This window comes from Pristiophorus japonicus, chromosome 10 (genome assembly GCF_044704955.1).
Source record: "Pristiophorus japonicus isolate sPriJap1 chromosome 10, sPriJap1.hap1, whole genome shotgun sequence".
Lineage (NCBI taxonomy): Eukaryota > Metazoa > Chordata > Chondrichthyes > Pristiophoridae > Pristiophorus > Pristiophorus japonicus.
This window is the reverse complement of record NC_091986.1, coordinates 205,948,891-205,974,616: the sequence shown is the minus strand read 5'-3', so window position 1 is coordinate 205,974,616 and position 25,726 is coordinate 205,948,891. Positions and strand designations below refer to the sequence as shown.

The 25,726-nt window shown below is 46.8% G+C and overlaps 1 protein-coding gene across 4 annotated transcripts in view; it reads right to left on the bottom strand.

Annotated features, from left to right (window-relative positions):
* Nucleotides 1-25,726, bottom strand: part of gyg2 (glycogenin 2) — a 152,598-nt gene that overhangs the window by 5,193 nt on the left and 121,679 nt on the right. Inside the window, exons 8-10 of one of the 4 annotated variants that reach the window (XM_070892530.1) lie at nucleotides 17,426-17,470; nucleotides 4,212-4,295; nucleotides 2,223-2,267 (exon numbers count right to left, since the gene is read on the bottom strand). In XM_070892530.1, coding sequence (XP_070748631.1) covers nucleotides 2,223-2,267; nucleotides 4,212-4,295; nucleotides 17,426-17,470 — 174 coding nt within the window. The remainder of the gene's footprint in view (nucleotides 1-2,222; nucleotides 2,268-4,211; nucleotides 4,296-17,425; nucleotides 17,471-25,726) is intronic. The other 3 variants (XM_070892531.1, XM_070892532.1, XM_070892533.1) reach the window with 3 other exon arrangements.

Here is a 25,726-nt window from a genome sequence, read left to right as displayed (position 1 = left end):
ATGTGGTGTATTTGGATTTCCAGAAGGCATTCGATAAGGTGCCACATAAAAGGATCTGCACAAAATAAAAGTTCATGGGGTAGGGGATAATATATTAAGCATGGATAGAGGATTGGCGAACTAACAGAAAACAAAGTCGGGATAAATGGATAATTTTCTGGTTGCAAACAGTAACTAGTGGGGTGCTGCAGGGATCAGTGCTGGGACGCCAATTATTTACAATCTATATTAATGACTTGGATGAAGGGACTGAGTGTAATGTAGCCAAGTTTGCTGATGATACAAAGATGGGTGGGAAAACAAATGGAGATTGACACAAAATATTTGCAGAGGGATAGAGACAGGCTAAGTGAGTGGGCAAAAATTTGGCAGATGGGAGTATAGTGTGGGAAAATATGAGGCTATCCACTTTGGCAGTAAAAAAAAAAGAAAAGCATATTACAATTTAAATGGAGAAAAATTGAAAAGTGCAGCAGTACAGAGACACCTGGGGGTCCTTGTGCATGAAACACAAAAAGTTAGTATGCAAGTACAGCAAGTAATCAGGAAGGCAAATGGAATGTTGGGGGGATAGAGTATAAAAGCAGAGAAGTCCTGCTACAACTGTACAGGGTATTGGTGAGGCCACACCTGGAGTACTGCGTACAGTTTTGGTCTCCGAATTTAAGGAAGGATATACTTGCATTGGAGGCTGAAGGTTCACTAGGTTGATTCATGAAGTTAGGTTGAGCCGATATATATTGGAGTTCAGAAGAGTGAGAGATGATCTTATCGAAACATAAAAGATAATGAGGGGGCTTGACAAGGTGGATGCAGAGAGGATATTTCCACTCATAGGGGAATCTAAAACTAGGGGACATAGTCTCAGAATAAAGGGCTGCCCATTTAAAACTGAGATGAGGAGGAATTTCTTCTTTCAGAGGGTTGTAAATCTATGGAATTTTCTGATCCAGAGAGCTGTGGAGGCTGGGTCATTGAATATATTTAAGGCGGAGATAGACAGATTTTTGAGCGATAAGGGAATAAAGGGTTATGGGGAGCAGGCAGGGAAGTGGAACTGAGTCCATGATCAGATCAGTCATGATCTTATTGAATGGTGGAGCAGGCTCGATGGGCCGAATGGCCTAACCCTGCTCCTATTTCTTATGTTCTTATGGCCTTATGTTCAAAGGGTGCAGAGGAGATTTACAAGAATTTTGCCTGGACTGGAGAATTTTCGCTATGGGAAAGATTGGAGATGCTGGGTCTGTTTTCCTTGGACAGAGGAGGATGAGGTGAGACCTGATTGAGGTGTATAAAACTATGAGGGGCCTGGATAGAGTGGATAGAGTGTTTTCCTTAGCAGAGCGTTCAGCAACCAGGGGGCATAGATTTAAAGAAATTGGGGGAGGTTTAGAGGAGATACGAGAAGAAATTTCTTCACCCAGCGGGTGGGGGGTTCTGGAACTCATTGCCTGAAAGGGTGGTAGAGGCAGGAACATCACCAAATTTAAAAGATACTTGGATGTGCACTTAAAGTGTCGTAACTTACTGGGCTACGGACCAAGAGCTGGAAAATAGGATTAGGCTGGATAACTCTTGGTCAGCCGGCGCGGACATGATGGGCCGAAATGTCCTCATTCCGTGCTGTAAATTTCTATGATTCTATTTTCACGTTGACAGACCCGACATCTGGGACAGTAACGTGGCGGCAGGATAACGCCGGGTTCCCGAGGAGATCAAAATTTAAAAGATTCTCACCCGACCCGCCATCAAATTTGCCCACTGAGCCCTTCGAAAAATTCCCCCCTTGGAGTCTGCTCCCTTTCCAATTGGCTGTGGGAAAGCAGCGAGCCCAGAGGATGGACCAATGACAGGAGTGTGTGGGGGGGGGGGGGTAGTTTGAGGCGGGAGGTCATGTGATGGAACCTCCAGGAATACGTCCGACCAGAGTTGGCAACCCTGCCAGCCACGATTGTAGCGAGAGTGGTCCAGATATAACCCACCTTCCATGGGGGTGCGGGTGGGCGCACAGCTCCCTGCTGGCAGAACTGGATTCTGGATTAGGAGTTAACCCAAAGTGCCATCACTACTGGAGTGGGCCAGATACAACCCACCTTCCCTGGGGGGCATGGCTCCCTGCTGGAAGGACTGGATTAGGAGTTAACATAAATTGCCATCACTACAAGTCACTTCAAAATGTAAAAAGTGCCGCCGTTTCTCACTGACAGACGCATACTTACTTGAACGGTCGATACACTTGGACTGGGGGGCGTCTTTTCTTTTCTCTAAAGAAAAAATTGGGCAAACATAAGAGATCCGTTAATATCCCAGCTTTCGAAGTAAGTAACTTATGATTAACAGGAACTGAACAAGGCAAAGCTGCAGTCATTATGCAAAATGTAACCTTGTAACAAAAAAAAAAAGTTTTAAAATTATTTCTTGGAAGTCACTGTCCAGGCTGTAATTTATTGCCCATCCCTCGTTATCCTGAAAATGTGGTGCTGAGACTTCTTTCATACAACAGTGTGACTTGCTAGGCCCAGAGGGCAGCGAGTTAACCAAGTTGGTGCAGGAAGAGAGTCACGTATGGGCCAGGCCCGGTAAGGAAGCAGGTGTCCTTCCCTGAAGGTCAGGAGTGAACCAGTTGTTTTTTTTTTTGCGTGACTATCCAGCAGCTTCATGGTCACTTTTACTGTAACCGACTTTTCATCAACTGAAATCAAAGCTGTCGTGGAGGATCATTAGTCCAGGCCTCCGGATTACTAGTCCGGTAACAGAACCACTACACTACCTTCAAAAGGTCATAAACCACGAGGAGAGCGAGCAGGAAGGAAAACAAACTGATGCGCTGTGCAATCAAACACCTAATGCACAGTAAGTGTAGCCTTGTATTTACTATCGGTCGCCCCGAGTGGCTCGCTCGGCCACTTCAGAGGGCAGTTAAGAGTCAACCACCTTGGTGTAGGAATGGAGTCACATATAGGCCAGACCGGGTAAGGCCGGCAGATTTTATTCCCTAAGAGACATTAATGAACCAGTTGGGTTTTTACCACAATCGGACTGCTTCATGGTGACCATACTGATATCAGCTTCTGCTTTAAAAAAAAAATACTGGCATCAGTAAGTAAAACTAAATATCTTTATAAAAAGCTGAAGTCAAATTCTCAAACTGCCATGGTGGGATTTAGAACTCACAATCTCTGAATTATGTGCAGACCTGTGGACTACAAGTCCAGCATCTTAACTAACGTACTCCTCTGGGTACTAACAGGACCGTGATCACTCGATCAACAGTAACAGTTATTGCTGAGGTATTTTGCCCACCCCGCCACGCCCCCAGAGATTCCCCACTAAAACAGACAGGCACTGCATTAGAATCGGAAACATCGAGGATGTGTGGTGGGAACGATTGCCGAGGCAGGATGGAGCGAGTTACGGATCGCTCCCGACATGGTGCCCCGTACTCAACCGGCATAAAGATGTGGCACGGTTTGCATAGAGTTCACAAAGCAATCCGGTGTAAAAAGGTTGTGCCCTTTTACGTAATGATACCGAAAAGGATTTGTTAAAATCAAAAACCTTCGAAGAGTTTAATGCCAGTAGTCGCCGCCTCAAAGGGCAAAATTCAGTTTTGCCACCCAAAGATGAGAGCAGTGCTAAAAGTGGCGAATTTCCCGACGGCAAGTGTATAAAAAGAGAAAAAATAAAGTTTCATTCATTTTCCCTCACCCACATCTCCCCACTGGTCCCATTAATACCTAAATGCTAAAAAAAAATAACCACCACTTACCCTGATCCCTGGACGCCCCCCCCGCCCCCGGAAGTCCCACCACCTTCCCCAGGGTGTACGGACGCCTGCCGGTAAGGAGGCCTGTACTCCCCAAATATCACATCGGCGGCGGCAAGGGGGCATTGCACGCTCGATGACGTCACCACGTGGGTGGCGGCCGAGCGCGCAGCGGTAGGTCTTGGCACCTCCCTCCCCCCCACCCCCCCACCGCCCAGCTAAATTTTCCAACGGCCCAGGAAACCGGTCACCACCGACGGCAAGTACGTAACCGCACGTCTCCGGCGGTAACGGGTGGCGTAATAAACCAGATTTCGACCTCTTTGTGTGGCGTTGCTAACTAACATTCCCAAGTATTAGATTACAAATTGTTTTTTTTTTTTAAAATGGCTGGGTAGTTGAGAGGTTTGATTTACGAGGCGAGTTGCTGTCTGATATTCACATGTACCATCTTCAGAGACGACTTTTTGGGTTGAACGTTCTTTTGTCCTACATTAGCTGCAGGTTTATGTGCAAATACTGGCTGCTGAAAATAAGGGAAATGTTCTGTAAATCTCATATCTTCACACTAGGTTTAGTCTCTACCACATAATTATTGCTACTGCACATTAAAAAAAAAAGGCAAACTTTCCTCTTGGGGGTGGGGTGATGGGGGGGGGGGAAATGAATAAACCCAAATTAAGATCACGGATTCGTGCATGTTGCTGCTAATGTTTTCGTGCAATCCAAACTCAAATGGCGGGAACAAGAGCAAGACTAGGAGGCTGGACTTTCCCCATGTTGCCGCCTCTGTTAGCACCCCGGAGGGATGGTAATGGCAGCAGGGATGGTTTCTGGGCTGGCGGCCAGCTCCCAGTGTCCCGCCGGGAAATAAGTTGCCGATTTTACTGGGGGGGGGGGGCGCTGAGCAGCACCGCCGGGAATGTTGAGCCGGTGTGGAACGTCACCGGTTTCGACAGCGCATCGATTTTTGTTGGACGCTGGCACTCTAGCCCCCCCCCCCCTAGTGGGACCGCCTGGAAAACCAGCCGGTCAGAGCTGTCCCGGTGGCAGTGAGTGAAGCAAGTAATGAATGAGGCAAGTGTGATTGTTTTGTTTGTTTTTATCGTTCCGATTTATCCAAATGTGGGGTGTGCAAGGTATTGGGAATGTTTTTTGCGTGTTTTGTGGGGTGCTTTTTTTTCCCCCCACGGAAGCCTCTCTCAGGGCACACTGAGGTTGGCTCTTTAGCAACGGATTTTCAGTTGGTCAGCCGGCCTTGTGGCCTAAGAGAGGTACACCTCCCTGAGCGCTCCGCCCCACACTCAGGGCGCAGATGGCAAATTTTGTGGCTGCAGGCGCAAACCACATCCTGGCGCAAACATTTCCGCCCCGCCGCCATTACCGCCCCGAAATGACCAGAACCAAAAATCCAGCCCAAGTCTTGACCGAGGGATAGTTTCACAATTAGCCTCCTGGGTGCCAAATTGGTCTTTTGGATCCTCTGCCCATTATAGAAACTGCCAGTTTCATTCTCGGGCAACCACTTGAAAATCCACCCCAAGATTATAAAAAATTTTATTTTCAAATTTCTCCAGCAACTAAATTGTCACTTATCCAGAACAACTTCTTTGCTCATCTAGCTTGGTTAAGATAGAACGACAAAGCTTTGGAAAAGCCCCTTTTAGAAGAATGAGAGGTGATCTTATTGAAACATATAAGATTCTGAAGGGGCTCAACAGGGTAGATGCAGAGAGGATGTTTCCCCTCATGTGGGAATCTAGAACTAGGGGACATAGTTTCAGAATAAGGGGTCGCTCATGTGCGGGAAGTGTATCCAGCTGCAGCTCATGACAGACCGCATTGCGGCACTGGAGCTGCAGGTAGATTCACTCTGGAGCAGGTGCGATGCTGAGGATGTCGTGAATAGCACATTTAATGAGTTGGTCACACCGCAGGTAAAGGTTACACAGCCAGATAGGGCATGAGTGACCAACAGGAAGAGCAGTGTAAGGAAGGTAGTGCAGGGGTCCCCTGTGGTCAACCCCCTGCAAAACAGATACACCGCTTTGGGTACGGTTGAGGGAGATGACTCATCAGGGGAGGACAGCAGCAGACGCCAAGTCCATGGCACCGTGGGTGGCTCTGTTGCACAGGAGGGCAGGAAAAAAAAAAAAAAAAGAGTGGGAGAGCTATAGTGATAGGGGATTCGATTGTAAGGGGAATAGATAGACGTTTCTGCGGCCGCAACCAAGACTCCAGGATGGTATGTTGCCTCCCTGGTGCAAGGTCCAAGGATGTCTTGGAGCGGGTGCAGGACATTTTGAAGGGGGAGGGTAAACAGCCTGTTGTCATGGTGCATATAGGTAAAAAACGGGATGAGGTCCTACAAGACGAATTTAGGGAGCTAGGAGCTAAATTAAAAATAGGACCTCAAAAGTAGTAATCTCAGGATTGCTACCAGCGCCACGTGCTAGTCAGAGTAGGAATCGCAGGATAGCTCAGATGAATACATGGTTTGAGGAGTGGTGCAGAAGGGAGGGATTCAAATTCCTGGGACATTGGAATCAGTACAAACCGGATGGTCTGCACCAGGGCAGGACTGGAACCAATGTCCTCAGGGGAGTATTTGCTAGTGCTGTTGGGGAGGGGTCAAACTAATAAAGCAGGAGGATGGGAACCTCTGCAGGGAGACAAAGGGAAGTAGAATGGGAGCAAAACATAAAGATAGAAATAAGAAAAGTAAAAGTGGAGGTCAGAGAAACCCAAGGCAAAAAGCAAAAAGGGCCACATTACAGCAAAATCCTAAAGGAGCAAAGGGTGTTAAAAAGACAAGCCTGAAGGCTCTGTGCCTCAATGCAAAGAGTATTCGAAATAGGTGGATGAATTAATTGCGCAGATAGCAGTTAATGGATATGATGTAATTAGCATCACGGAGACATGGCTCCAGAGTGACCAAGGCTGGGAACTCAACATCCAGGGGTATTCAACATTTAGAAAGGTTAGACAGAAAGGAAAAGCAGATGGGGTGGCGTTGCTGGTTAAAGAGGAAATTAATGCAATAGTAAGGAGGGACATTAGCCTGGACGATGTAGAATCGGTATGGGTGGAGCTGCGGAATACCAAAGGGCAGAAAACGCTAGTGGGAGTTGTGTACAGACCACCAAACAGTAATAATGAGGATGGGGACAGCATCAAACAAGAAATAAGGGATGCGTGTAATAAAGGTACAGCAGTTATCATGGGCGACTTCAATCTACATATTGACTGGGTTAACCAAACTGATAGCAATGCGGTGGAGGTGGATTTCCTGGAGTGTATTAGGGATGGATTTCTAGACCAATATGTCGAGGAACCAATTAGAGGGCTGGCCATCCTAGACTGGGTGATGTGTAATGAGAAAAGACTAATTAACAATCTTGTTGTGCGAGGCCCCTTGGGGGCAGAGTGACCATAATATGATCGAATTCTTTATTAAGATGGAGAGTGACACAGTTAATTCGGAGACTAGGGTCCTGAACTTGTGGAAAGGTAACTTCGATGGTATGAGGCGTGAATTGGCTAGAATAGACTGGCGAGTGCTACTTAAAGAGTTGACGGTGGATAGGCAATGGCAAACATTTAAAGATCACATGGATGAACTTCAACAATTGTACATCCCTGTCTGGAGTAAAAATAAAACGGGGAAGGTGGCTCAACCGTGGCTAACAAGGGAAATTAAGGATAGTGTTAAATCCAAGGAAGAGGCATATAAATTGGCCAGAAAAAGCAGCAAACCTGAGGACTGGGAGAATTTTGTAATACAGCAGAGGAGGACAAAGGGTTTAATTCGGAGGGGGAAAATCTAGTATGAGAGGAAGCTTGCCGGGAACATAAAAACTGACTGCAAAAGCTTCCATAAATATGTGAAGAGAAAAAGATTAGTGAAAACAAACATAGGTCCCTTGCAGTCAGATTCATGTGAATTTATAATGGGGAACAAAGAAATGGCGAACCAGTTAAACAAATACTTTGGTTCTGTTTTCATGAAGGAAGACACAAATAATCTTCCGGAAATATAGGGGACCGAGTGTCTAGTGAGAAGGAGGAACTGAAGGATATCCTTATTAAGCAGGAAATTATGTTAGGCAAATTGATGGGATTGAAGGCCGATAAATCCTCGGGGCCTGATAGTCTGCATCCCAGAGTACTTAAGGAAGTGGCCCTAGAAATAGTGGACGCATTGGTGATTATTTTCCAACAGTCTATTGACTCTGGATCAGTTCCTATGGACTGGAGAGTAGCTAATGTAACACCACTTTTTAAAAAAGGAGGGAGAGAGAAAACAGGTAATTATAGACCTGTTAGCCTGACATCAGTAGTGGGGAAAATGTTGGAATCAATTATTAAAGATGTAATAGCAGCACATTTGGAAAGCAGTGACAGGATCAGTCCAAGACAGCATGGATTTACAAAAGGGAAATCATGCTTGACAAATCTTCTGGAATTTTTTGAGGATGTAACTAGTAGAGTGGTCAAGGGAGAACCAGTGGATGTGGTGTATTTGGACTTTCAAAAGGCCTTTGACAAGGTACCACATAAGAGATTGGTGTACAAGATCAAGGCACATGGTATTGAGGTAATGTACTGGTGTGGATAGAGAATTGATTGGCAGGCAGGAAGCAGAGTCAGGATAAACGGGTCCTTTTCAGAATGGCAGGCAGTAACTAGTGGTGTACCGCAGGGCTCAGTGCTGGGACCCCAGCTCTTCACAATATACATTAATGATTTGGATGAAAGAATTGAGGGTAATATCTCCAAGTTTGCAGATGACACTAAACTGGGTGGCGGTGTGAGCTGTGAGGAGGATGCGAAGAGGCTGCAGGGTGACTTGGACAGGTTAGGAGAGTGGGCAAATGCATGGCAGATGCAGTATAATGTGGATAAATGTGAGGTTATCCACTTTGGTGGCAAAAACACAAAGGCAGAATATTATCTGAATGGCGGCAGATTAGGAAAAGGGGAGGTGCAACGAGACCTGGGTGTCATGGTTCATCAGTCATTGAAAGTTGGCATTCAGGTACAGCAGGCGGTGAAGGCGGCAAATGGCATGTTGACCTTCATAGCTAGGGGATTTGAGTATAGGAGCAGGGAGGTCTTACTGCAGTTGTACAGGGCCTTGGTGAGGCCTCACCTGGAATAGTGTGTTCAGTTTTGGTCTCTTAATCTGAGGAAGGACGTTTTTGCTACTGAGGGAGTGCAGTGAAGGTTCACCAGATTGATTCCTGGGATGGCAGGACTGACATATGAGGAGAGACTGGATCAACTGGGCCTTTGTACACTGGAGTTTAGAAGGATGAGAGGGGATCTCAGAAACGTACAAGATTCTGACGGGACGGGACAGGTTAGATGCGGGTAGAATGTTCCCAATGTTGGGGAAGTCCAGAACCAGGGAACACAGTCTTAGGATAAGGGGTAAGCCATTTAGGACTGCGATGAGGAGAAACTTCTTCACTCAGAGAGTAGTTAACCTGTGGAATTCCCTGCCGCAGAGAGTTGTTGAGGCCAGTTCATTGAATATCTTCAAGAGGGAGTTAGATGTGGCCCTTACGGCTAAAGGGATCAAGGGGTATGGAGAGAAAGCAGGAAAGGGGTCCTGAGGTGAATGATCAGCCATGATCTTATTAAATGGTGGTGCAGGCTCGAAGGGCCGAATGACCCATTCCTGCATCTATTTTCTATGTTTCTATGTTAAAACCGTGAAGACTGGGAAGATTATCGCCGGCGAAAACTTCCCCCAAATTTTTTATTTTTTTTTTAAAATCCACCCAGCAAAAAATATGGGCCTTGCACCCCCAATCTGGGTGGAAAAGTGCAATTTCGGCTCGATTGGGCAGTGCTTAGGCGAAAAATTTAAAAATCTATAAAAATTTACCCCAGGGCTGCGGGTTGGGCCTAACACGAGAAAAAGAATAAAAATAATTTTTCAAAAAACCTAACTTAAAAAATCCCAAAAACATTCCCAACACACTTTTAAATGAAATCACCCCAACAGATTTTGAAAATAAATAGTAAAAAAACTATTTTTCTTGCAGACCTACTTACCTACCACCAGGCTCCACTGAGCCTCGAGGGTGGTTTTAATATTTTTTTTATATACTTACCTACGGGTCCCCGCTCAGCCAAAGTTCGCGCCAGGACGATCTGTGGACGGTGCACGCCAGTGGTCCGCCTCCCAGCGGGACTTCGAACCCGCCGGCATGCCTCAGCTAGGGAATATTTCACCGACCCGGTAAACGGCCAATACCGCCGAGAAACCGGGCGGTGAAACAGTGCAAACTCTAGCCCTCGGACATGAAACAAGGACACCAAGAATAATGTAAGGATATCGTCATGGCCTACTGTACAACTGCAGCATCACTTCCTCGCCTTTGCATTCCAATCCCATTGAGATAAACACAAACATCGAAAATAGGTGCAGGAGTAGGCCATTCGGCCCTTCGAGCCTGCACCGCCAATCAATATGATCATGGCTGATCATTCAACCTCAGTACCCCTTTCCTGCTTTCTCTCCATACCCCTTGATCCCTTTGGCCGTAAGGGCCACATCTAACTCCCTTTTGAATATATCCAGTGAACTGGCATCAACAACTATATGCCGTAGAGAATTCCACAGGTTAACCACTCTCTGAGTGAAGAAGTTTCTCCTCATCTCGGTCCTAAATGGCTTACCCCTTATTCTTAACCCCTTATTCTTGGACTGTGACCCCTGGTTCTGGAACTCCCCAGCAACGGGAACATTCTTCCTCTAATCTGTCCAATCCCGTCAGAATTTTATATGTTTCTATGAGATCCCCTCTCATTCTTCTAAACGCCAGTGGATACAAGCCCAGTTGATCCAGTCTCTCCTCATACGTCAGTCCTGCCATCCCAGGAATCAATCTGGTGAACCTTCGCTGCACTCCCTCAATAGCAAGAACATCCTTCCTCAGATTAGGGGACCAAAACTGAACACAATATTCCAGTGTGGCCTCATCAAGGCCCTGTACAACTGCAGTAAGACCTCCCTGCTCCTATACTCAAATCCTCTCGCTATAAGGTCAACATGCCATTTGCCTTCTTCACCACCTGCTTTACCTGCATGCCAACCTTCAATGACTGATGTACCATGACACCCAGGTCTCATTGCACCTCCCCTTTTCCTCATCTGTCACCATTCAGATAATATCCTATCTTCCTGTTTTTGCCACCAAAGTGGATAACCTCACATTTATCCACATTATACAGCATCTGCCATGCATTTGCCCACGCACCTAATCTGTCCAAGTCACCCTGCAGTCTCTTAGCATCCTCCTCGCAGCTCACACCGCCACCCAGCTCAGTGTCATCTGCAAACTTGGAGATATTACATTCATTTCCTTCATCTAAATCATTGATGTATATTGTAAATAGCTGAGGTCCCAGCACTGAACCCTGCGGCGCCCCACTGGTCACTGCCTGCCATTCTGAAAAGGACTCGTTTATTCCGACTCTCTGTTTCCTGTCTGCCAACCAGTTCTCTATCCACATCAATACATTACCCCAAATACCATGTGCTTTAATTTTGCTCTTGTGTGAGACCTTGTCAAAAGCCTTTTGAAAGTCCAAATACACCACATCCACTGGTTCTCCCTTGTCCACTCTACTAGTTACATCCTCAAAAAATTCTAGATTTGTCAAGCACGATTTCTCTTTCATAAATCCATGCTGACTTGGACCGATCCGGTCACTGCTTTCCAAATGCGCTGCTATTTCATCTTTAATAATTGATTCCAACATTTTCCCCACCACCGATGTCAGGCTAACCGGGCTATAATTCCCCATTTTCTCTCTACCTCCTTTTTTTAAAAAAGTGATGTTACATTAGCTACCCTCCAGTCCATAGGAACTGATCCAGAGTCAATAGAATGTTGGAAAATGATCACCAATGCATCCACTATTTCTAGGGCCACTTCCTTAAGTACTCTGGAATGCAGCCTATCAGGCCCTGGGGATTTATCGGCCTTCAATCCCATCCATTTCCCGAACACAATTTCCTGACTAATAAGTTTTTCCATCAGTTCCTCCGTCTCGCTAGACCCTCGAACCCCCAGTATTTCCGGAAGGTTATTTGTGTCTTCCTTAGTGAAGACAGATCCAAAGTGTTTGTTCAATTGGTCTGCCATTTCTTTGTTTCCCATTATAAATTCACCTGATTCTGTCTGCAAAAGACCTATGTTGGTCTTCACTAATCTTTTTCTCTTCACATATCTATAGAAGCTTTTGCAGTCAGTTTTTATGTTCCCTGCAAGCTTCCTCTCATACTTTATTTTCACCCTCCTAATTAGACCCTTTGTCCTCCTCTGCTTAATTCTAAATTTCTCCCAGTCCTCAGGTTTGCTACTTTCTCTCGCCAATTTATATGCCTCTTCCTTGGATTTAACATTATCCCTAATTTTCCTTTGTAAGCCACGGTTGAGCCACCTTCCTTTTTTTATTTTTACTCCAGACGGGGATGTACCATTGTTGTAATTCATCCATGTAATCTACAAATGTCTGCCATTGCCTATCCACTGTCAACCCTTTAAGTATCATTTGCCAGTCTATACTAGCCAATTCACGTCTTATACCATCAAAGTTACCTTTCCTTAAGTTCAGGACCCTAGTCTCTGAATTAACACTGTCACTCTCCATCTTAATAAAGAATTCTACCATATTATGGTCACTCTTCCCCAGGGGGCCTCGCACAACAAGATTGCTAATTAGTCCCCTCTCATTACACAACATCCAGTCTAGGATGGCCAGCTCTCTAGTTGGTTCCTCGACATATTGGTCTAGAAAGCCATCCCTAATACACTCCAGGAAATCCTCCTCCACCGCATTGCTACCAACTTGCTACCAATCTCGTTCCAGCATCTCTCAGGATCAATCGTACACTACTTAATAAATCTTTGAAGTAAATGCCTTTCAATGTTCATTAAGCAGTACACGAACACTGCATTCAAATAGGTCCCAGGAAGTAAAAGCCAAGAAATAACACCAGTAACCTACAGACAAGTTTTCTTACCACATTACAGTGGGGAAGAAGAAGGTTGGTCAAAACTGGAGTCTTTAAAAAAAAAACGCACACCCATTGGGGCATAGGATGAGGCAGTGGGGTAACACACTGTCCTTTCACCTGAGGCTCGTGTTCAAGTCCAGCTGATCTTGAAAGAATCTACTATGGATGCCAGTGCAGTGAACCTAGACAGAATTGACTAGCACCCATCATCATCATAGGTAGTCCCTCGACGTCGAGGATGACTTGCTTCCACATTATTCTCTTCCATTTTAAGTGATCTTGCGCCAGGGATTCCCAGGTGTCGATGGGGATGTTGAACAGGTGGAGCAGACGGTAGTTAAAGGAACCGGTGGGTGGGGTGCCTGGGTTGCCGCACGTTCCTTCCGCTGTCGGCGCTTGGCTTCAGCTCGGCAAACAGACTCGAGGTGTTCAGTGCCTTCTCGGATGCTTTTCCTCCACTTAGGGCGGTCTTGAGCCAGAGATTTCCCAGGAGTTGATGGGGATGTTGCACTTTTTCAAGGAGGCTTTGAGGGTGTCCTTGAAGCCTTTCCTCTGCCCACCTGGGGCTCGCTTGCCGTGTCGGAGCTCAGAGTAGAGCGCTTGTTTTTGGAGTCTCGTGTCAGGCATGCGGACGATGTGGCCCACCCAGTGGAGCTGATCGAGTGTGGTCAGTGCTTCGATGTTGGCCTGAGCGAGAACACTGATATTGGTGTGCTTATCCTGCCAATGGATTTGCAGCATCTAGCGAAGACAACGTTGGTGGTATTTCTCCAGTGTTTTGAAGTGCCTGCTATACATAGGCCATGTCTCAGTCATATAGGAGAGCGGGTATCACCACTGATCTGTAGACCATGCGCTTGGTGACGGTTTGAGGTCCTGATCTTCAAACACACTCTTCCTCAGGCGACCAAAGGCTGCGCTGGCGCTCTGAAGGCGGTGTTGGACTTCATCATCGATGTCTGCCCTTGTTGACAGTAGGCTCACGAGGTATGGAAAATGATCCACGTTGTCCAAGGTCTCATCGTGGATTTTGATAACCGGGGGCAGTGCTGTGTAGCAGGGGCAGCTTGGCAGAGGACCTTTGTCTTATGGATGTTTAGTGTAAGGCCCATGCTCTCGTTCGCCTCGGTGAAGGTGTTGACGATGACTTGGCATTCGGCCTCAGAGTGTGCACAGACGCAGGCATCCAACGGATCCACCACAGACTCATTCCACCTTCGGACTGGGGTCAAGCAGGGTTGTGTCATCGCACCAACGCTCTTCTCGATCTGCCTTGCAGCAATGCTCCATCTCACCCTCAGCAAGCTCCCCACTGGAGTGGAGCTAGATTACAGGACAAACAGGAATCTGTTCAACCTCCGCCGCCTCTAGGCCAGATCTAAGGTCGTCCCATCCTCCGTCATCGAATTACTACCACCCAGCCTTCACTGGGTATCTCTCCCCAATGGCAGAAAAAAAATCAAAGAGCAAGTTATTATTTAAACGGAGAAAAATTGCAAAGTGCTGCAGTACAGCGGGACATGGGGATTACTTGTGCATGAAACAGGAAAGGATAGTATGCAGGTACAGCATGTGATCAGGAAGGCCAATGGAATCTTGGCCTTTATTGCAAAGGGGAAGGAGTATAATAGCAGGGAAGTCTTGCTACAGCTGTACAGGGTATTGGTGAGGCCACACCTGGCGTGCAGTTTTGGTTTCCATATTTACAAAAGGATATACTTGATTTGGAGGCAGTTCAGAGAAGGTTCACTAGGTTGATTCAGAGATGAGGGGGTTGACTTATGAGGAAAGGTTGAGTAGGTTGGGCCTCTACTCATTGGAATTCAGAAGAATGAGAGGTGATCTTATCGCAACGTATAAGATTATGAGGGGGCTTGACAAGGTGGATGCAGAGAGGATGTTTCCACTGGTGGGGGAGACTAGAACTAGAGGGCATAATCTTAGAATAAGGGGCCGCCCATTTAAAACTGAGATGAGGAGAAATTTCTTCTGAGGGTTGTAAATCTGTGAAATTCGCTGCCTCAGAGAGCTGTGAAAGCTGGGACATTGAATAAGTTACAACAGGACATGGTGAGGCGACTAGCATTAAGGGGATGTTGGATAAAAACACATGAGGGAGAAAGGAATAGAAGGATATGCTGATGGAGCGAGATGAAGAGGGGTGGGAGGAGGCTGGTTTGGACTTGTTGGGCTGAATGGCCTGTTCCTGTGCTGTAAATACTAAGCAAGGATCCTGTGTGAAATGTGCTCGGAGATTGAACAGTGGTTCCTGGTGAGGGAGTGATTAAAATAAAAAGCAAAAAACAGAAAATGGTGGAAAATACGCCGCATTGGAGAAGAGAAAATCTTCTGGTAATATTTCAGTTGGGAGTAAATGCGTTCTGTCAAAGGCTCCCTATCCAACACATTAACTACCTGCTTGCTTTGCCGATGCTGATTGAGCTTCAGTGTGTTTCCAGGATTTTCTGTTTTTATTGCTGAAGGGTTATGCATCCAGTGTAAATGTATTAATCTACCAATTTTAATTGAGAGGCCACATGGACAGCCACAAGTATGATTACAGTACTTCGGCTGCCTGAGGGAGTAAGTATTCGAAGATCAGGCCATCAAATCTGGCAGCAAGCTTATGGTCTACAAGGCAGTAGTGATACCCGCCCTCCTGTACGGCTCAGAGACATGGACCATGTACAGTAGACAGCTCAAATCACTGGAGAAATACCACCAACGATGTCTCCGCAAGGTCCTGCAAATCCCCTGGGAGGACAGACGCACCAATGTCAGTGTTCTCAATCAGGCCAACATCCCCAGCATCGAAGCACTGACCACACTCGACCAGCTCGGTTGGGCGGGCCACATTATTCGCATGACCGACAAGACTCCCAAAGCAAGCGCTCTACTCTGAACTCCGACACGGCAAGTGATCCCCAGGTGGGCAGAGGAAACGTTTCAAGGACACCATCAAACCTTCCTTGATTAAGTGCATCATCCCCACCGTCATCTGGGAGTCCCTGGCCAAAGATCACCCTAAGTGGAGGAAGAGCATCCAGGAGGGCGTTGAGCACCTAGAGTCTCGTTGCCGAGAGCATGCAGAAAACAAGCGCAGGCAGTGGAAGGAGCGTGCGGCAAACCAGACTCTCCTCATCCACCCTTTCCTTCAACGACTGTCTGTCCCACCTGTGACAGAGACTGTAATTCCTACATTGGACTGTTCAGTCACTTGAGAACTCATTTTAAGAGTGGAAGCAAGTCTTCCTCAATTTCAAGGGACTGCCTATGATAAGTAGAGGGGAGCGGAATCGCAATGGTTCATCCGAGGTAGGGTGGATGATAGAGAGCTTGAAACCAACACTCATGTGACAAAAGTGGACAAAACCATGTTCCAATTCCCAGCATTGATACCCAACACCTTGATTGAATCATAGAACGGTTACAGCACAGGAGGCCATTCGACCTGTCGAGCCTGTGCCGGCTCTCTGCAAGAGCACTTCAGCTAGTCCCACTCTCCTGCCCTTTCCCCGTAGCCCTGCAAAAATTTTTCCTTCAGGTACTTATCCAATTCCCTTTTGAAAGCCACGATTGAGTCTGCCTCCACCACCCTCTCAGGCAGCGCATTCCAGATCCTACCCACTCGCTGCGTAAAAAAGTTTTTCCTCATGTCGTCGTTGGTTCTTTTGCCAATCACCTTAAATCTGTGTCCTCTGGTTCTCAAACTTTCCACCAAAGGGAACAGTATCTCCCCATCTACAGTGTCTAGACCATGATTTCGAACACCTCTATCAAATCTCCTCTCAACCTTCTCTGTTCTAAGGAGAATAATCCCAGCTTCTCCAATCTATCCGTATAACTGAAGTCCCTCATCCCTTGGATCATTCTCGGAAATCTTTTCTGCACCCTGCTCTCCACTGGAGAAGAGCTGAAGATAATGCTTTCACCCAGAGGATGGTGGGTGTCTGGAACTCACTGCCTGAAAGGGTGGTAGAGGCAGAAACTCTCAATCGTATTTAAAAAGTGCTTGGATAAACACTTGAAGTGGCATAACCTACAGGGCTACGGACCAAGAGCTGGAAAGTGGGATTAGGCTGGATAGCTCTTTTTCAGCCGGCACAGACACGATAGGCCGAAATAGCATTCTTCCGTGCTGTAAATTTCTATGATTCTATGTTCAGCGTTGACAGATACGACAATCTTGGAAAGTCAATTGGCGGCAGGATGACGGCGGGTTCTCGAGGCGGTCAAAAAAAAATTTGCACTCGACCTGCCATCAAACGTGCCCCTTAACCTCTCTGAAAAATTGCCTGCATAGAGTCTGCTCTCTTTCCAATTAGCTGTGGGAAGGCAGCGAGCCCAGAGATTGGACCAATGGCGGGAGTGTGTGGGGAGGCGGGGTTGTTTGAGGTGGGAGGTCATGTGATGAAAGCTCCAGGAATACGTCCGACCAGAGTTGGCATCTCTGCCAGCCATGCTTGCAGCAAGAGTGGTCCAGATACAACCCACCTTTCCTGGGGGGGGGGCATGGCTCCCTGCTAGCAGGACTGGATTAGGACTCAAAGTGCCATCACTAAAAGTCACTTCAAAATGTAAAAAGTGCCGCCGTTTATCACTGACAGATGTATACTTACTTGAACGTTCGATACACTTGCACTGGGGGATGTCTTTTCTGTTCTCTAAACAAAAAATTGGACAAACATAAGAGCTCCATTAATATCCCAGCTTTCGAAGTAAGTAACTTATGATTAACAGTAACTGAACAAGGCAAGTTCCATGTTTATTGACTTTAATTGGTGCTGAGATTGATTGCCTTCTGCCAAGCCTCTTCGTTTTTCCCCATTAAAATTGAAAACCAAGACATTCCATCTCCTGCCAATCAGGTTCTGCAAGTGCAGTGCTCAAAATCTAACCCCAGACCGAAGGCCTAGTGGATAAAGAAAGAAAAAGACTTGCATTTATATAGTGCCTTTTCACAACCACCGGATGTCTCAAAGTGCTTTATAACCAATGAAGTACTTTTGGAGTGTAGTCACTGTTGTAATGTGGGAAACACAGCCAACTTGCGCACAGCAAGCTCCCACAAACAGCAATGTGATAATGACCAGATAATCGTTTTTTGTTATGTTGATTGAGGGATAAATATTGGGCAGGACACCGGGGATAACTGCTCTACTCTTCTTCCAAATAGTGCCATGGGATCTGTTACATCCACCTGAGAGAGCAGACGGGGCCTCGGTTTAATGTCTTATCGGAAAGACGGCACCTCCGACAGTGCAGTGCTCCCTCAGCACTGCACTGGAGTGTCAGCCCTAGATTTTTGTGCTCAAGTATCTGGAGTGGGACTTGAACCCACAACCTTCTGACTCGGAGGCGAGAGTGCTGCCCACTGAGCCACAGCTGACACCCCAAGGCACTGCCACTTGTAGCGCCAAGCCACACAGAGCATGCTGCGTTGGCTTGATCGCTGCCCTCAACAAGGTCAGCTATTATGACTGACCGCAGCATCCGTGTGTTAGAGAGGGGCAAAAAAAAAATGACATTATGTGCCGGGGTTGCTGTTCCTGATCATAAGCCAGCCAGCTTATGGGTACATGTTGCACCAGGACAGGTTTCATATTCATCGTGCTACTCCCCCAAGACTGAATAGTCCGTCCACGTTCACCATCAAGGCTCACAGCAATGATGCAGCGTGAAGATATTACCGCCTTCGAACCATACCTCAGGAAATAGTCACTCTTCAACTGGAGGCCAGCGGAGAATATTAACCAGACAAAAAAATACTGACCTAATTCACTATTTTAGAAGAAAAATCGTAAGTCATTCCGCCACATTTATCATTAAAATAACATTTCTTGGGAAGTGGCTGGCCCTGTCCATGCCAGCATTTATTGCATCCCCTACTTGTCCTGAGAATGTGCTGGGCCTTCTTTCAGCCGCAAACTAAGGGGTCGGCCATTTAGGACTGAGATGAGGAGAAATTTCTTCACTCAGAGCGTGGTGACACTTTGGGATTCTCTGCCCCAGAGGGCTGTGGGGGGGACAGTCGTTGAGTATATTCAAAACAGCGATCGATAGATTTTTGGATATCAAGGGAATCAAGGGATATGGGGATAGTGCGGGAAAATGGAGTCGAGGTCGAAGATCAGCCATGATCTTATTGAATGGCGGAGCAGGCTCGAGGGGCCAAATGGCCTACTCCTGCTCGTAGTTCGTATGTTCTTATACAACGGTGTGACTTGCTTGGCCACTAAAGAGGGCAGTGAGTTAACCAAGTTGGTGCGGGAATGGAGTCACATATAGGCCATATAGACCCGGTAAGGATGCAAGTTCCTTCCCTGAAGGACATGAACCAGTTGGTTTTTTTTCTTTAATGACTATACAGCAGCTTCATGGTCACTTTTAGTCATACAAACTTTCATCAACTGAATTCAAACCCTCAAGCCGCCACGGTGAGATTTTATCTCCAGTTCTGTGGATAATTAGTCCAGGCCTCCGGATTACTAGTGCGGCAACAGAACCACTACACTACCTTGAAAGGAGAGACAGTGAGGAGAGCGAGCAGGAAGGGAATCAAACTGATGCGCTGTGCAATCAAACAATTAATGCACAGTAACTGCAGCCTTACATTGTATTTATTACCCATCCCCAGTTGCCCCGAGTGTCTTGCTCAGCCACTTCAGAGGGCAGTTAAGAATCAACAACCTTGGTGTTGGAATGGAGTCACATATAGGCCAGACCGGGTAAGGGCGGAAGGTTTTATTCCCTAAAAGACATTAGTGAACCAGTTGGGTTTTTACCACAAATCGGTCACCTTCCTGATACTAGCTTCTGTAATAAAAAAATACTGGTATCAATAATTAAAAATAAATATCTTTATAAAAGCTGGTACTTTTTATACAAGCAGCAAAATACTGCGGATGCTGGAATCTGAAATAAACACCGAAAATGCTGGAAATCTCAGCGGGTCAGGCAGCATCTGTGGAGAGGAAGCAGAGTTAACGTTTCGGGTCGATGGCCCTTTGTCAGAACTGGAGAGTGTTCGGAAAGAACAGATTCTTAACCAGCACTGAAAGGGGGAAGAGGAAAAAAAAGAACAAAAGGGAAGGTCTGTGATAGGGTGGAAGGCAGGAGAGATGAGAGAGTCAAAAGGGATGATGGCCCAAATTCAAATGGTAATGCCAGGAGTTAGAAAAACCCTTCGTCACAGTTCCTTTTATAAAGTGATTTCAAGCTGCCACGGTGGGATTCGAACTCACGTTCTCTAGATTACAGACATAACCACTACGCTACCTCGAAAGGTCAGTAGTTACTGCTGAGGTATCCCCACCCTGCCGGCCCCACAAAACAGACACACACTGCGACAGAATCAGAAAGGTAGCGGATGAGTGGTGGGAAAGACTGCAATGGCAGGATGGGGCAAAGTCACGGATTGCTGTCGACATGTCGCCCCTGACGCAACTGACACAAGGACACGGCACGGTTAACACAGAGTTCACAAAGCAATCTTTTGTGAAAAGATTGTGCACTTTTAAAAAGCAATTCTACCTAAAAAGATTCATTAAACGCTTAGGGGCTGAAATTGAGCCCCGCCCCAAACGGGGTGGCACCGACCGTTTTTGAACATTTTTGGACTAGGCAGGAGATATCGTAGAAATTCACATCTTTGAACTTGTTTGGGGGGAGGGGGGGGGGGGAAGCTCGTGGCAGAAGTTGTGACGGCTGCAGGGCAGAAGTGAGCTCGCAGCTGGTCCGCCCGCCTCGACCAGTCATCAACGCTGCGTTAATGTGTCACAACGTCCCGCCCCTTCAGTTAAAGGGGAGGGCCACTGCGAACTCTGCAGCCAATTTAGTGGCAAGCACTGGGCCCACCAGGGAGGGTTTCAGCCAAGCCAGCGGCCTTGTCACCCGAGAGGGAATGCCAGGCTGCCTGTTGGCGGCCCGGCCGAACCCGCGGCCATAATTGGCAGGCCGACCTGGCAGTCGGCCAACAAAACAAAACCAACATGGCGTCGTCGGCAGCGACACTTCCCCTTTAAGGGCGGCTGGGCCACCTAGCCACAGAGAAAGCGTACCGACAGGGGCACTGACCGGCGGCGGGGCCACTCCCCTGGGGCAATTCCGGGAAGGAGGCGATTTCGGGAAGGGGTCGTCGACGGTCGGTAAGGGGTTGGCGCGGGAAACCGGGGCAGAGTGGTCCCCACACCGCTCCAAACCAGAGGAAGGTCGATTTGTAAAATGGCGGCCCCTCCGCGGCCATTCCGCTCCGACTTGTGGCCGCCGATTTCTGAACGGGGCAAGTTCAGCCCCTTAGTGTGGCGTCGCTAACTAACAGTCCCAAGTATTAGATTGCACATTAGTTTTATTTTCTTTTTAAAGCGGCTGGGTAGTTGAGATACTTGATTTGCGAGGCCAGTTGCTGTCTGAGATTCACAATTACCATCTTCAGAGCTGACTTTCTGGGCTGAACGAATAACGACTCACTCTGTTGTCCGACCTTAGCTGCAGGTTTATATGCAAATACTGACTGCTGAAAATAATGAAAATGATCTGTAAACCTCAATTCTTCACACTAGGCTTAATCTCTACTGTGCCATATAATTATTGCTACTGCACATAGCAAAAAAAACGGTCATGTATTCTAGCTATGAATAAACCCTCATTAAGTTCACAGAGTCATGCAATGTTGCCGCAAAAGTTTCCATGCAATCCAAATTCAATGACAGGAATAAAAGAAAATTCTGATCGACCCAAGGATAGTTTTGCAATTTGCAGCCTGGGTATAAAACGGGTGTTGCAGATCAGCTGCCCTTTACAGCCTCATTGCCACAAACTGCCAATGCAGTGAGTTGCAAAAATCTACCACAAGATTGTAACTTAAGAAAGGCTTGCATTTATATAGCACCTTTCACGTCCACCGGATGTGCCAAGGCACGCTACAGCCAATGAAGTACTTTTGAAATGTAGTCACTGTTGTAATGTGGGAAATGCAAGGGACATCAGCAGCAGGTCGGGGCCTTAAAGGAGAAGCAACGTGGAGCATACCACTTCCAGGTACAGTGCGAGCTGGTGCAGGAGAGCAACAGCTGTGAAGAGGGTGACTAGATTGGATGTCACCAGAATCCAGGTCGCTGATTGGAGCGTGGGCAGGTACAGCAGGAGCGGCAAGGTTGGGGTGAAGGAGCGGCGAGAGATCGCAGAGAGACGTGATCGGGGCTCAGGAGAGGCAAGGGCCAGGGGCAGCACGGGCCAGCCCACACTGTGATATATGTGCGCACTAGGTCCGTGCAGCAGAGCTGGTCTCCAGTCGTCTTGGTTAATCCTTACTGGACCAAAACCTAGCTCTGTCAAGCCCACGTTAAAAAAATCCACGCGCAGGCATCTTCCACCCTTTAATATGTAGTTCAGGACCTGGAATATTAGGTCCTTCATTGAAACACCTGTGAACTCATCCCTTTTTGGCGTGGAAGCAAGTCATCCTCGATACGAGGGACCACCTATGATGATGATGTAGGAAACGTGGAAGCCAATTTGCGCACAGCAAAGCTCCCAAAAATGTGATACTGAGCAGATAATCTGTTTTAAGGATATTGATTGAGGGGTAAATATTGGCCAAGACACCGGGGATAACTCGCCTGCCCTTCTTCAAAATGGGATCTTTAACATCCACCAGAGAGAGCAGACGGGGCCTCGGTTTAACGTCTCATCGGAAAGACGGCACCTCCGACAGTGCAGCGCTCCCTCAGCTCTGCACTGGAGTGTCAGCCTAGATTTTTGTGCCCAAGTCTCTGGAGTGGGACTTGAACCCACCACCTTCTGATTCAGAGCCAAGGGTGCGACCCACTGAGCCACAGCTGACACTGTAAATGTTACTTTCAAACTTCTCAAGCAACTACATTGTCACTCCAGAGACTTGAACACAATCACAATCACGAAGGAGATGGTACTCAGTAAGATAATGGGACTAAAGGCGGATAAATCCCCTGGACCTGATGGCTTGCATCCTAGGGTCTTAAGAGAAGTAACGGTAGGGATAGTGGATGCATTGGTTGTAATTTACCAAAATTCTCTGGATTCTGGGGAGGTTCCATTAGATTGGAAAACTGCAAATGTAACGCCCCTATTTAAAAAAGGAGGCAGACAAAAAGCAGGAAACTATGGACCAGTTAGCCCAATATCTGTGGTTGGGAAAATGTTGGAGTCCATTATTGAAGTAGTTGAAACACGACATTTGGAAAAGCAAAATTTGGTCAGGCAGAGTCAGCATGGATTTATGAAGGGGAAGTCATGTTTGACAAATTTGCTGGAGTTCTTTGAGGATCTAACAAACAGGATGGATAAACCAGTGGATGTGGTGTATTTGAACTTCCAGAAGGCATTTGATAAGGTGCCACATAAAAGGTTACTGCACAAGATAAAAGCTCACGGGGTTGGGGTAATATATTAGCATGGATAGAGGATTGGCTAACTAACAGAATAAAGAGTCAGGATAAATGGTTTATTCTCTGGTTGGCAACCAGTAACTAGTGGGGTGCCACAGGGATCAGTGCTGGGACCCCAACTATTTACAATCTATATTAATGACTTGGAAGAAGGGACTGAGTGTAACATAGTCAAGTTTGCTGATGATACAAAGATGGGAGGAAAAGCAATGTGTGAGGAGGACACAAAAATACTGCAAAAGGACATAGACAGGCTAAGTGAGTGGCAAAAATTTGGCAGATGGAGTATAATGTTGGAAAGTGTGAGGTCATGAACTTTGGCAGAAAAAAATCAAAGAGCAAGTTATTATTTAAATGGAGAAAGATTGCAAAGTGCCGCAGTAGAGCAGGACCTGGGGGTACTTGTGCATGAAACACAAAAGGATAGTATGCAGGTACAGCAAGTGATCAGGAAGGCCAATGGTATATTGACCTTTATTGCAAAGGGGATTGAGTATAAAAGCAGGGAAATCTTCCTACAGCTATACAAGTTATTGGTGAGGCCACACCTGGAATACCGCATGCAGTTTTGGTTTCCATATTTACGAAAGGATATACTTGCTTTGGAGGCAGATTAGAGAAGGTTCACTCGGTTAATTCCAGGGGCGAGGGGGTTGACTTATGAGGAAAGGCTGAGTAGGTTAGGCCTCTACTCATTGGAGTTCAGAAGAATGAGGTGTGATCTTATCGAAACGTTTAAGATTATGAGGGGGCTTGACAAGGTGGTTGCAGAGAGGATGTTTCCACTGATGGGGGAGACTAGAACTCGGGGGCATGATCTTAGAATAAGGGGCTGCCCATTTAAAACAGAGATGAGGAGGAATTTCTTCTCTGAGAGGGTTGTAAATCTGTGGAATTTGCTGCCTCGGAGAGCTGTGGAAGCTGGGACATTGAATAAATTTAAGACAGAAATAGACAGTTTCTTGAGCGATAAGGGGATAAGGGAGCGGGCGGGGAAGTGAAGCTGAATCCATGATCAGATCAGCCATGATCTTATTGAATGGCGGAGCAGGCTTGAGGGCCCACTCCTGTTCCTATTTCTTATGTTCTTATTAACCAAAGTTAATCTCAAATATTTTGTTCATCCAGCTTGGAGAGGGTAGCACAAACAAGCTTCGAGACAAAAACCCTTTCCCACTGACTGGGATCTGGAATTCTTTATGAACAGCATTCTTGAAATGCATCAACATTTTGGGCCAGCACAGGTGAACAGACTTCCAGCAATGTGCAACAACATGTTAACAATTGGGTCAACTATGGGTTGGCCAGTGTAAAGACGAGTTTATCTTGAAGTTCTATGACTTGGAAAAAGCCATACCAAGGACCAGACTTTCTACAACTAAAGCATCGCGTCCTCACTTTTCTATTCCAATCCCGTTGAGACAAAGTCCAACATTAATCTTTTTGATCACTTTTTGTGCCTGCGCACTAGTTTTTATTGGATCTGTGTACCTGGACACCTAAATCTCTTTGCTCATCCACAGTTCATAATCTCTGACCGCTAAGAAAAACCATTCAAATCTGTCTTTCTCGGAAGCAGATGGCCTCACACTTCTCTGCATTTGGTTTCAGAGTAATGGCACTGTCAAAACCCCCTGGGCAAGGGACCCCCTGCATATACTAACACACTCCCAAGGATGTCCTGTAAATATTGACATGCAAGTCAAGGACCCTCTAGCTAATATTGACACACTGCCAGGGACCCCCAATAAATATCACCAGACTCCCAGGGGCTACCTGTAAAAGTTGACACGCTACCCAATGGGCCCACTGCAAATACTGGCACACTCCGGCGGGGGCAGGGGGAACCCTGTGCAAATATAATGCAGGCGCAGGTGCCTCTGTTGCCAGCTTCCCCGAGATCCTCCCCAAAATATTGACACTCCCAAGGACCCTCTGCTAATAGACACACTCAGAGGCTAACTACCAACACTCCTGGGGATACCCTGCAAATACAACCCCAGGAATCTCCTTGCAAATATAGACCATGAAGAACACTCAATCCAAAGCCCCAATGCCTCAGCCCTCGAATGGGGATTTCCCACCTCTTCCCAACTAATTGATCGCATACATAAGAACATGAGGATTAGGAGCAGGAGTAGGCCATTCGGCCCCTCGAGCCTGCTCTGCCATTCAATAAGATCATAGCTGATCTTCAACGTCAACTCCACTTTCCCGCCCGATCCCCATATCCTTTGATTCCCTTAATATTCAAAAATCTATCGATCTCTGTCTTGAATATACTCAAAGACTGAGCTTCAACAGCCCTCTGCGGTAGAGAATTCCAAAGATTCACCACCCTCTGAGTGAAGAAGTTTCTCCTCAACTCAGTCCTAAATGGCCATCCCTTCATTCGGAGACTGTGACTCCTGGTTCTCGACTCTGCAGCCAGGGGAAACATCCTCCCTGAATCTACCCTGTAAGAATTTTGTATGTTTCAATGAGATCACTTCT